The 13,216-nt window shown below is 48.2% G+C and overlaps 1 protein-coding gene across 3 annotated transcripts in view; it reads left to right on the plus strand.

The window, feature by feature from the left end:
• ADAMTS16 (ADAM metallopeptidase with thrombospondin type 1 motif 16) overlaps window positions 1-13,216 on the plus strand; it is a 196,113-nt gene that overhangs the window by 139,648 nt on the left and 43,249 nt on the right. For all 3 annotated transcript variants that reach the window (XM_037799413.1, XM_037799411.1, XM_037799412.1), the window contains one exon: window positions 3,104-3,230. In XM_037799413.1, the coding sequence (XP_037655341.1) occupies window positions 3,104-3,230 (127 nt within the window). The remainder of the gene's footprint in view (window positions 1-3,103; window positions 3,231-13,216) is intronic.

The following is a 13,216-nucleotide window of genomic DNA, read 5'->3' on the forward strand; positions in this document are numbered from 1 at the left end:
ACCTGGGCATTTGTTAGAAATGTGGGGCCTGCCCCAGGCCCTGCCCCAGACCCGCTGAGTCAGAAACGGGACGGGCCAGCGGTTTGCTTGAACAAGCCTTCCGGGGGATTCTGACGCACACTGAGGTTGGAGAGCCACTGACCAAAGTAATTCAGGAGAGAGGATATTTGAGTCTGATTTGAGGGCTGAGAAGAAATTTGCCAGGTGAACCCGGGGGTGGGCAGTGGAGGGCAGCATCTGGGGCAGAGGGGCGAGCCAGGGCGGGGGAGTCCAGGCACCCGGGAGAAGGTCAGTGCAACAGGGACACGGCATCGGGTCCAGCTAGAGGTGCAGCTAGAAGGGCAAGATGCAGAGTTCAGAGTTTAAAAAGTAAACCAGGCTTTTAATCGGGGAGTGACGGGAATGTGTTGCTTCTGTGTGCACTTTGAAGAGGAATGTCTTTGGAAGCAGGTAGGAAATTGGTGAGAGCATTAGAAGACGGATGCATGGACCTCAGCAGAGGCCACCAACCTCAGGGCAGGGCAGGAGGGACAAGCCTGGCGTGGGGATCTGTCGGCCGGCGGGTCTGTGTGTCCAGGGGGCAGCGTGCGGACACTGCGATGGAGCAAAGTGGGGCGTTGGGGCAGGAGAGTATCTGTGCTGTGTGTGATGTGGCTGCGGATCACATGGCTGGTCCGTTACTCTCTTGGAAACGCTGAAAGCGACCGACTTCTGAGCCTTCAGTCCCTGCCTTGGGGAATTTGGGTCTGAATCCTATTTGGGTCATTGTGTACCCCATCTGTGGGTCCTGCTGTGTCTCTAGGGCCCCACAGGTTGGCACATGCCCCCTGCCCGATGGGTTACTCTGAGCCTGGTTCAGAGTGCACCGAAGGAGACGCTGGGACTGGTGGGGCTGCACACTCGCCTTCTGCCGTGTCTTGCCTATGAGGGTCCGCTGCACCCAGGGATTGGAGGCTCGAGGCGTCTGAGCTGTATTATTCTGCCCATGGTGTTTGTGTTGGCCTGTGGTACAGCCCCTCTCCTGTGAGAGCCGCCTTCTCCCCACCCCCATTGCACCTGCAGGGTGGGACGTCAGGCCTCCAAAGGCCAGTCACCAACCCACCTTTGATTCTCCTACTTTTATATGTTAGCATGATCTTGCCAGTTATTGAAATACTCATCTTTATGATCATTCTGTTGTTTCATGGGATTCATCCTCAGTGGATGCCAACTTGACCTTTCTAAGTCTTTAGGGGCTTTATTGTATGTGGGATTTAAATCTTATACTTAGATAGGTATATCATCCTCCAAGAGACTCAACATGCTTAAATAAATTTCCTTGAATTACTACAGAAGTATTTTGTGACCTCTATCAAAGGCAATAAGTGCAAAAATTCCCCATAGGGATTTGCATAAAAGAATGTTCTTGTTCATGGGAAATGTATATGTGAATTATATTGTTTGTTCAAAGATGTGTGCAACTTGCTCTTGTATGTTCAGAAGACAGAGCAATAGATGATGGATGATAGGGAGAGAGGAAGGGAGAGAAAGAAAGGAATGGTGATGTGGCAGGATGTTAAAGTTGGTGGATCGGGGTATTGGGGGAGGGGGGTCGGGGTATGCTGGAGTTCTGTGTATGGGGTTTGTATTGTTTTTGCAACTGTTCCTGTAAGTTTGAATTTATTTCAAAATAAAATTTAAAAAAGTAAATAAATAAATAAATTCCCCATAGGGGAGTGCCAAATTAAAGCAACTTAACTTGGCTGAGAACACGATTTTGTTATGTTAGCAGATAGCTTAATAATTCTACAAACCTGCAAGGCTTCTGTATAAATTTATCTCCTCCTTCATCAGAGGCCCAACTGCCCTGAAGGACACGGATGGTTCAGGAGTCAGAGCCAGCAACTTCCTCCATGGTTTTCTGCTTTCAACCTGGAGAGGGTTCCTATCTTCTTGCCGCTTTAGAAAACCAGGTCTAAGTAGAATGCACCTTTCCGCATTGAATGGCTTTATTCCATTTGACAAAGCAAAGCCAAAATGTCAAACTTGTTTCCAATGTGTACTTTAGAGACTTTTTAATTAATTTTCTTTAAGTAAAAAAGGCTTTGACTTCCTACAGAACCTAGCATTAAAGATTTTTGTGCCTGGTGTCTACAATCTGCTGCTTTTCTCATCTGAAACCATCTCTTCCATCTTTTCCCTTATGTGCAAACCTCTGATGATCTGTCTCAGGTTGGGTGAATTGCAAGAAGTTAGTCAGGCTGCAGAGGAGGGCACGACCCCTTCATCATTTTCTCCACGCACAGTGATAAAATTGCCTTTAGATCATAATATATTTTAATTGCACCCATTTAAAATTAATATTAGTTTGGTCCTTTTTCTCTATATTTTTCTTCTCTACTGAATGAACTCTTAAACAGTGACTTTGAAATTGTATACATGGTGATAGCTCCTTTTTGGGTAAAATTAATTAATTGAAATAATGAGCAAATTCAGGGATATTTCACAAATCCTGAAACACTGTTGAAGATGTAGAAAGAGGATAAGAATCAAACTAATTTGCATTTCCATTAGCCTCGTTCGATACAATACATGTCATTATTACCAAAAGGAAGCTTATAGGTTTGTGATGAAATTGGGGTAAAAGTGTTCTGAATTCTCTGGTCAAGTTACTTATCATTGTATTGTTTATGCTCTTTCTGGTATATTTCTAATGTTTTCCTACTGTATGAGTAAGTGCACCTGTCACCTCTCAAATGAAAACATTGGCCAGCTATATTTAGCATAGGTGTTTCTTTTGAGAAATGGCTGGTGTCCCCAACTATGAAAACAGTGGGAGAGAACTCGTGTATGAAATTAGATACATGATAGCACTGATTTCCAGATACATCCTGATTTTAAAGATGTTAAAATGTAGGGGAAAATATGTGTGTCTTAGAAATGATGAAATTCACTAATAAAAACTCTGACCACGGACCAGGAAGTAGCCGGTCAAAGCAGGCCTTGGTCCTTAGCACAAACACATGAGCTATGGGTAAGATTTTTAAAGAGCTGAGCTCTTCATCTGCCTTTTACAACAGGACATGTTTGTGAGCTTTGTTACCCATATCCCCCTTCCCAACAGGACAGATGACCACAAGGGAGGGCTGCTTCAGAGACCTGAGGTTTCAAGTGAACACATCATTCTGCAATCCCAAGACGCGGCCTGTTCCAGGGGTGGTGACCTGCCAGCTCTCCGCCTGCCCTCCCAGGTAAGTGGCACCAGGCTCCCCTCAACAGGTTTCGTAGTTTTGCTGATAAACTTAGCGAGTCCTTGGACTCCTGAGCCTAGAAAATGAGAAGTGCTAACCGCTGGCCTAGAATCTGTAAGAGCTAAGAGGCAAAAGTAGCAATAACTGCCTGAAAAAATAACCTGAAAAAAATATGTTCTGGTAAGTAATAGATTGGAAATTCTTAGGCATGCAAGTGGAAGTGCTTATAATGGCGTTCTGCTTGTGTTATTTTTACTTTAATCCATTGCAGGCTAGCATGAGTGATAATACACCACAGTGATAACAGCATTTTATCTCAGCGTCATTTGTCCCTTTCACTATTGCTTACGTTTCTTAGTGAATGAAACCTGACCAATTGTGAGAGAGGCTGTGGGTTGCTGCAGCACATTCGCGCGTGAGTGTGTGTGTGATGGAGCCGTGGAACGCAGGGGCTTCCGGAGTCCCCATTCTGTGTTCAGAACTTCTGCCCTTAGATATTTCTAATTAAAAGCTCGGGTCCTCTGGGACGATGGTTTGGGAAGGAGGCGGGAGGAGGGAGCCGAGTTTCCGCCCCGACCGCAGTCATATCCTTGGCACCTGTGGTTCTTACTTTGCCTTGATGTGGAGACACGTCACAGCGGTTTTGTGAGAATCGGCTGAGAGGACCTATTTATGGAGGGAAGTCCCAACTCTGACCACGTGCTTGAGACACCCCGAGGCACTTCAAAACGTGATTCCAGATAACCCGACACATCTTACGCAGTGTCTGAAAAGTCCGAGTGTCCGGCAGATGGATTCCACGTTGGCTAAGCTGTGCCTCAGGAGCCTAGAGCTAGATGCTCTGACCAGAGACAGTGGTGTCCAGGGAGATCAGGGGCAGCCTGTCCAGATTCTTTCCTGGGTTGTTTTGGATCCAGTCTCTGCTCAGAAGAGCTGGTGGCCTCTCGACGGTCCCTCAGCAGCACTGGAGAGGCTGGGTGGGGGCTCTCCATGAAGGCCCTGTCCTCCCAGTGTACCTGTCCCCTCAGGTGCTGGGAACTTGTCATCTTACAAGGCCACTGGCCCTCCCTAGGCAATGGTGCTTGAAACCACCACCTCCCATGGCTGGTAAATTTTACACGTGGTAAAGGCTGGTACAGTTTTCCACGTGCATTTTAGTGCTTAAAACCCATCCTAAGGTGCTGCACGTTCACCTGAGGATTCATCCTGAGGTGGAGTGAGGCTCTTAGAGCTCCTGCCTGCCCTGTGGGGATGCTGTGTACCCATCAGCCACCCCAGTGCACCCCTGCAGGCCCCCAAGACCCACCTTCTGGCCCTGCCCCCTACGGTCCCGCAGAGCCCGATGGCAGGAGTGTAGCCATCGCTCCGTCTCCTGCCCACAGTGACATGGTGACTGTAGGCAACCCCGGCTGAGTTAGCAGTACAGTCCACCAAAATGCAATTGTCCGCTACAATGCAATTGTCCTCTAAATGCTCTTCTGGACTGCCCTTGCCTCCTGCTGGGTTGTCGCCCCAGCGTGAACCCCCCAGCCCTGGGCACTGGGTCCTGCACTTGTCCCCATAACACAGCACCTCTGTGGGCCTCAGTGGGTCTCCTCGCCGCCTCGTGGCCCGGCTGATAGGGGTTGGGGGCTGCTCTGGGCACTGCCGTTCTCTTTCAGTACCGTACTTAGTCTGGGTTTCCCTGGGCAGAATGATCAATACACCTCAAGCTGTCTAGTTAGCATTGCTGCAAAGTAGAGAAACCTGAATAATTCAGACTACAGGAAATATGTGAGTACATGGTGAGTGTGTGTGTATCACATTCGTGTACAGAAGAAACTGCACTTAGTAGTGAAATGTGAAAATAAACCACACGAACATTAGAGCTTGAGAGACCTGGATGAAGCTCTTGTTTCCTTGAAATGGCTCCGGCCACCGCCTGCATGGACGCCACGGACCCCAGCCGTCCTGCCCTGGCGTGCTCACGGGGGCTCGGGCAGGCCCATGTGGGCTCCCTGATCTGCCACCCCAAGGGACTCGGGCAGCAGGAGAGGCTGGTGGCCCCCACACAGCGGAGAGAAGCAAAAGCAGCCAGGGGCTGGGGCAGCAGTGGGCACCTTCCCACAACACCCTCGGCCCCGCCGTGCGGGGAGAGCCGGCAGAGCGGCAGTTTCCTCGTGAAGACAGCAGAGTAGTTTATCCAAATCTTGGTTTCCCATCATGGGGTCTAGGTCCCCCCAGCCCCCACCCCAGCCTCACAGGTGGTCGTCAGAGGCCCCTGTGCGAGGCGACGAGGAGGCTGGGGGTCGCCTGTGGAGGGGCTCACCTCCTCCTGAGCTGCCTCTGGTGATGTTCCCGGGCCCTCTCCTTTCTGCAGAACCTCAGGAAGAACATGCTCGGGGGAACACCATATTGCCGCCTGTTCAGGGTTATATTTTATGACTTCTGTAATGTCTGCTCCCATTTTAAATATGTCAGAATATTTCAACACGAAACTCTTCGACTTCAGTAACAAAAATCTAATTGTTGGGTCAGAGTTGTTCAGGAATCCACACAACGCAGCGAGTCAAAGTTTAAGTATAAAGTTTAAGATTTAGTAGAGGAAGAAAGCAGGTGGGAGCCAGCAGAAAAGAAGAAAAAAGATAATGGCTCCCGCTTTCTATCTGAGAGCAGCATTTTTTAACGAAGAAAGGAACCCACGTTGGGTCGGGTGTCTGCTGTGATGTTCTGTGCCTTGATGGGGTAAGTGCCTGTCTAGTTTTGGGCTGATTGGTTGGTGGAATTCTGAAACAGCATTCTTTTCAGGACAGCAGCTGCGTTATCTATCTGGGGAGAGCAGGCCCTTCTGGTTGTTCACCTTATGGACATACCTGATCTTGCCTTACCTGACTTTGAGGTGCCACTGTGGCTGGAGCAGCCTTGAACAGCCTCATTCTTTAGTCTATGGGGCACCTGTTTTCTGTGAGATAAGCTGTGGGGCCCCTGGGTTAGAAACTCCTTCTACATGTTAGTTTCTTCTTCTGGGATCTAACACTAATAAACCTTCCTGGCCAAGCAGAACCCACCTGACCCTCCACCACCATGCTCAGTGGTCACTGTATCTCGTATCATTTAGATCAGTCTCCGTTCCCGGTACGGAATTTCATGCTCACGATATGGGAGGCTCTTTGCTTTGCCCTCTGAGAGTCCTGGGGATGGGAGATGTGCCTGGACACGGAGGTGCTCACCAGATGCTTCTCGAAAAAATGCATGAACCATTAGTCCCCGTCGCTCCAGATGCAGAACCTCCAGGCTGACGGTGTGGCCTTGGGAAAATTGCTTCAACCTCGTTGTGCCTCCGTTTCTTCAGCTGTGAAATAATAAACAGGAAGTACGCTCCTTCCTGGGCCATCGTCTTGAAGCTCTGGCTGGCATCCTGCTCTCCCTCGGCGGGGGGCAGGGGCTGAGGTAAGCATGGCAGATTCTGTTTGGAATGAGGCCATTGAGAAATCAGTTGCTACTCAGTTATCATGAAATCTACTTGAATCAGCTCTTTCTTAATACATCCGAACCCTATATTTTCCCACTGTCTCCCATGTAAAGTGTCTGCCTTTGGCCAAGTGTCTTCAAGAACCCCCTCTGGAGGACGAGGGGAGTGAGTGGGGTTGTGTTATTCTTGATGCCTCATGTTTTTGTAGACTAAGCTCTCATCACGTGTCAGCCACCACCATCACTGCCTGCTGTGGCCGCTCTGGACAACATGAGCTTCCAGAGGGGCCCTCAGTCCCTCCAGCAGGCGGACCCTCCCCTCCCACCTTCCTTGACTCTCAAGCCCCCTCCCTCAACGAGACCCGCATATGGCAGGAGATCTGTGTCCATCTTCTCCATCTTCTCTTGGTTGAAAGAACCCACCCACCCCCACACAGACACATAACTGTTGTTGGGGGTTGATTCGTGTCCCCCACAAAAGACATTTCTGGGTACCAGCCCCTGGTCCTGTGGTGAGAACCCAGTTGGAGATAGAGCCTTTGAAGATGTTGTTAGTTAAGGTCCCCGAACCGAATGAGGGTGCCCCTCAATCCCATATGGCTGAAGTGCAGTAGGCACAGGAAATTGGACACAGAGACAGAAGCCACGGGGAGCAGCCAGAAGCTGGGTCCAACAGGACCAGAAGAGAAAGGAGAGGACACCACTGTGTGCACTGCCATGTGACAGAAAAGCCAAGAAAGATGGCCCAGGGATTGCCAGCCGGCTGGAAGATACCGGCCCCTGGAGGGAGCCAGCCTTCCAGTCTCTGAAACTGTGAGCCAACAGATTCCCGTGGCTAAGCCAGCCCGTGGTTTAGTAGCCGGGAAGCTAAGACAGGTGCCCAGTGCCACCCTGTGTCTCTGTTCTCCCTCCCAGCGCAGGAAGGAGAGACGTCCTGAAAAGGCTGCTGTCTGCCCTCCATGTCCTCTTCCCCTCCGCGGCCATAGGAGCAGCTTCTGTTGCTTGGGTAGGGCCACGCCCGAGGGACGTGGAATAACGAAGCCCTGGGTGATGGCTCAGGCTTTCCCGGGGGAGGGAACCCAGCCTCCCTGATCCAAGCCTCGGCTGCTGGGTGTCTGTTCTGTATCTGAGCCGCTCTCCTCCCTCACACCCGCCCACCTGGGACAGCTCAGGCCCCAGCACCCGCCCTGGCCTCTGGCTCCTGCTACCCAGTCACGTGCCCCGGGATCCACCCTCCACTGCCCTTCAGTCCTCAAGACAGTGGGCTCTCCACGCCCCACCATCCAGGACCCCTCACGTCCCCCTCCCCAAACCTGGAGTCTCTGGGTGACACTGTAACCTTCCCTCACTGCCCCCCTGAATCCCCTTGCCCAGCTCTACCCCTGTTCTGTCTCCCAGAAAACCCAGCTTACACCCGCTCTTCACTCGCTCTGCACCTGGACCTAGAGCCCACGGTGAAAACATGTTTCTTTCTGAGCAGACCACGTTCATCTCCCTGTGAGACCTGAGCTGCTCTCCACGCCGCAGGGGTTCTGCTGTTTTGTTCAAAACTGAAAGCGATTGCACCCAGTGAAGACAAACCGCTCGTCCGTCCCCACCACTGCTGCCCTGGGCTAATCCTAACCCGCATGAAGCTGTCGGGGCAATTTGGTATTTCATGTTCCACTTTTAGGACAGTCCCCAGAGAATCGGGAAGTGGAATCTTTAAAACATCTTAATCCACAGCCTTCTCATGTTTAACTTAAATGGAAAAGAGACGCTGCCGTGCCCGTGGGACCCCCGCGCCCCCTTCAGCAGCCGAAGGCCGTGCATCTGCAGCGTCGGAGGCTCGTGCAGTCGGGTGGCTGTCAAACCGCGGTGCCACCACGAGCCTGCTGGAATCCCTGGGGTCTGCCGTCTCTGCAGGGGCCGTATCTGTCAGCCCAGGAGTCTCCTCGCTGGAGGAAGATGCTGTCCGGGAGGCTCCAGCCGGCAGGGGCATTACGGCTGGAGAACCGGGTGTCAGCCCTCCCGAGCCCTCCTCTGGGCTGGAGAGGAGCCAGCGAGCAGCCCTGGGTCCTCCCGGCCCCACTCCTGGAGCCCCCACGCAGGCCGGGAACAGACAGGCTCACCCACCCGCACCCCTCTTCATTTTAACATGAATCAGGCAGTTTTATCACTTGCCTTGGAAACATGGACTGTAATTCACACAAGTATTCATTCCCTTTGCATTTCTCATTTCATTCAAATGGAGTGGCTCTTTGTGTAATTTACCCTGTCTCCTTCCCTAAACGTGAACACCAACAGCACACCTGCCCGGGTGATGTACTGACCTGTCACAAGAGGAAATGCTCCCCAGACGTAAGTGGATACTTTTCCTCTCTTTTCGGTGATCTTATTGAATTGCAAATACTGTGATCAAATGCATTGCTTTCCCCGCCTAGAAATTTGGCTTGCTTTCCCCGCCTAGAAATTTGGCTGCGTCTCTGTGATCTTCTCCCCAGGGGGCTTGGATGGTTGGGTTATCCTTGCTTATTCCTTGGTGATGCCTTACAAATCCGTTAGTTGAACTTTTTCTTTTTTACAACCAAGATACAAAGGTCAATGATTATGCTCATTCAGTCAAATGCTGTAGAAATTAAAGATAAGGTTCAGCAGGATGATTTTATCTCAAATGATATTCTGTAGCTACACTTTCACTGACCAGGAGGGAAAGGGGCAGTGATTTTTTTGCGTATCATCCCTTTCAGGTGAGTGAGGAAAATATTAACTTCCCAGTAGGGTAGAAACCATCAAGGGAATAAAAATTAGGTGATACCTATAAATAAAAGGGCTTAATTCATGGGAATGACAAGAGACAGGCATTTAAATAGGCATTAAATGAGTTCATTTTATTATCTGATTGACCAAAAATAAACCAGCAATGGGGATGGCTTCGGGGCATGCTCCACTCTCAGCAGGACTCCATGCCTGGGTTGGTGCTCTGCTGTCACCACCTTGAAATTCTGAATAATTTCTCAACAAGGGACCCACAGTTTCATTTTGCAGTGAGCCCTGTCCTGCCCAGCAGCACCACTTCAATTTCAGCAATATCTTCTGGAGTATTTGGGAATTACATTAGAATATTTCTTGTTTTAGCAATGCATTATACGTTACACTTGAGTTAGGGAAGCTTCTTGGCAATTCCTTAAGATCGCGGATTTGTCACGTGCTACCCATAGAAGGGAAAGATGCAGAATACCTGGTAGCAGTTCACTTCTGTGACCATCTTTTCTCTTAGGGATGAGTGCAATTTTTCTAAAATCAGAGCACTTGCAGTTGAATGAAGTAACAAGGAGGAAGGCTTTAAAGGTTTTCTCAGATTTGCTCCGCAGGGCCCAGTGCCTTCTGCCACCCTGCTCTGCTCAGAGAGAACCAACTGGCAGAGAACCAGACTTCATGGTTCACGCAGCGAGAAGCCGACTTCTGGAAGCTGACCCTGCTCGCTCTAGATGCCACGTGCTCCCACCCCTCGTCCCTTGAAAAGCACCGGACCCTTCTCTGTTTAATCAGGGGAATCGGAAGTGTGGGCGGCATCTCTGCAATTAAGTCCCTTTAGGGAGATGTTCAGTGAAAGCGCGAAGGCACCAATTCAGATTTGACTCTCATGATGTGAAAATATATGATCACTGAGGCACGGCAATAATAACTCAGTATACAAGTCTACAGATCACATCTTATTCTGTGTCCCCAGGAAACATGGCACTAGCAGCAAAACATTGAATTTAAAATACATTCAAGCGGGGACAGATGTTTTCATAGATTTCTAATGAAAGTCAAGTTACAGAGATGAGCAGACAAAATTAGCCATCAGCAAGACTAGTGGGACTCATTTCCTACGTCGCTGAAATATTAACATAGAAACCACTGTAGTAGGAGTAGAGATATGAAAATTAATGAGTGACCACATGGTTTAACTTTCTAGATCTGAACCCACAATTTCAGGCCTAAAAACCTGCCTTCTGTAATGCTGTAAAACATTTGGTACTTTGAGGGTTTTCTGTTTGTTTGATTTTTGTTTGTTTAGTTTTGGTTTGGTTTTTGTGTGTGTGCCTGTGTTGCTTTATTTTTAATGACTTCTCCATCCTTATGAACTGTCTTAATTTGCCAGGGCTTTTTTGACAAATACCACACCCTGGTTGGTTTAATAAGGGGAGTTTATTGTCCCACGGTTTCGGGGCTTACAAGTCCAAAGTGAAGGTGTCGGCAGGGCTGTGCTTTCTTAAAAGTCCTTAGCGTTGCAATGTTGACTTGCCACAGCCCTGGGGCTCCTCAGCTGCAGCTCTGCCTCCGTCACACGGCCGTCTGTCTGTCCTTGTGTCTGTCCTTCTGGTGTCAGCCGACATCCGGCCTCTTCCTGTGTCCTCCCCTGACTGCATCCACATTCCCTCTGTCCAAGGCCTCCAGCAGACGGATCCAGACCCACCCTGATTCGATCTGTCCGGTTACCTAGCGAGAACATCTTCAGAAGGTCCTGCTCACAAATGGGTCACACCAAAGGGATCGTGGACTAAGACTGGAGCATGCTTTTTCTGGGGGGGGGCATGATGAGATCCCCAACAAAGGTGTAAAGGAACCTTGGGAAGGCATCTGCTCCTCAAGAAATTCACTGGTTATTTAGGTTAAATAACACCTGAATCTTTTATAATATTTTCATCATTATGCCTCCAGACCTCAGTGTGACAGGACTCAGATTCTTTCACCAAATCATCCCACACCTCAGTGTAACTGTCTCCTAATAATTCATATCACGGCAGATGCTTCACATGTTTTGGAATAATCATACAAAAACACACGTATATAAACATATGCATACACAATAAAAATTATGTATGGATCTATATCCATAGTTATAGCCAATATTCACATATATTAGTAAGTGCTTCTGGAAATCATTATCGAAAACTAAAAACTTCACTGAAAATCAGGACTATTTTGTGGGGAAACAATATATTGTTTTTATGTACTGTTAGACCCCGTTGCTTTATTCTCTGATCCATGAGTTATATAGAATTGTCATTTTTCCTTTTCAAATTGATGAGGCTTTAGGGATAATTTTTTGTTATTTCAAATGTTATTATATTGAGATAAAAAGAAAGGGAAGATTATATCATTTTTGCATTTGTGAGTCTTCCTTTACGGTTTAGGAATGGGAGTTTCTATAAATATTTCCTGTGGGAATGGAGAAATGTGTGTTTTGGTTGGTGTTGGGTTATTTATGTACCAGTTAGAACCAGCTTCTTAGTTATTTATTCAAATCTGTTATGATCTGATTTTTTTTTCTTTTCTTTTTTGCCTACCTTGGATATCTGTTTCTGAGGGAAGTGCATTGAAATCTTACATTATGATTGCTTATTTTTTCAATTTTCTCCTGTCAATTTTACTTTATAATTGACTTTAAAACATCACTTCATATTTTTAGGTGTGGTTATGTTTCTGCATAAATGTTTCATTTTATGTTAAGTAACCACCATCCTTACCCTACAATGGCTTTCCAACATAAAATCTGTTTCTCTCTGAAACTATCATTGCAGCCCCAACTTCCATTACTTATTTTTGGCCTGACTTACCTTCCTTCATTCTCATCATTTTTTAAATTTTCTGTGCCTTGAGTAAATAATACGCTGCTGAACTTTTATTTTATCTAGTCAAGAACATGTCTTTTTTAATACACGATCTTAATCTATTCACATTTATTGTGATTGCTGTTATATTTGGATATAGGTCTACCAATTTATTCTGTTTTCTACATACCATTCTTCTTCTGCATCTTATCATTTTATGCCTCACCTGTCTTCTAATGAATTGGTAGAATTCTCTGCTTTCCTTTCATTCCCACTGCTGTTTGCAAGTTACATATCCTCCTTCTTTGACACACTGCTTTCTGACAAAGATCTTAAAAACTGGCCACATCATAAATTAATGTAACTTTTAAAATATGCATTGCCCACACATGATTACCATACAGCTCTTAGAAATAACTAATTTATGCAATCAACTAAAGGAACAGAACTTAAGCTGGAGTAAATCTTTCTGCAAATCAGTTACTCATGATTCCTGGAGTTTTTGTGTATATGTGTCTCGAGAAGTGGTAGAAAGTGTGTGGGTCAGGATTCAGACATTAGCCAGCCGGCCCACACGCAGGTGGACGGGCCCGGGGCACGCTCAGCCTGGCCCCCAGGGTCGTGTGAAAGTTGCCCAGCTCTGGGCGTTTGCACTGAGGACAGCTGGCCCCGCCATGGCTGCCGCGACACGACCTGGCACAGCCCAGCCCTGACCTGAGAAAGAGAAGGACGAAGGCCTCCCCCCTGCTTTAGGCCGCACGTCTGGCTCGTCTGGTTTTGCTCCTTCCCTTGACAAGGAAGGACAGCACTGCTGCCCTCACCCTGGGTCCCTTAAGAACACGTGGGAGCGTTAGTGGCGCTTGTTTCTCCTGACACTTGCATGTGCCTCATTTCCAAGAGCTTTGGGCTCCACTGGGGAAAACACTGCCGCGTTCTGCGGTCTTTGGAATAACA

The sequence above is a fragment of the Choloepus didactylus genome, chromosome 11, assembly GCF_015220235.1.
Source record: "Choloepus didactylus isolate mChoDid1 chromosome 11, mChoDid1.pri, whole genome shotgun sequence".
NCBI lineage: Eukaryota > Metazoa > Chordata > Mammalia > Pilosa > Megalonychidae > Choloepus > Choloepus didactylus.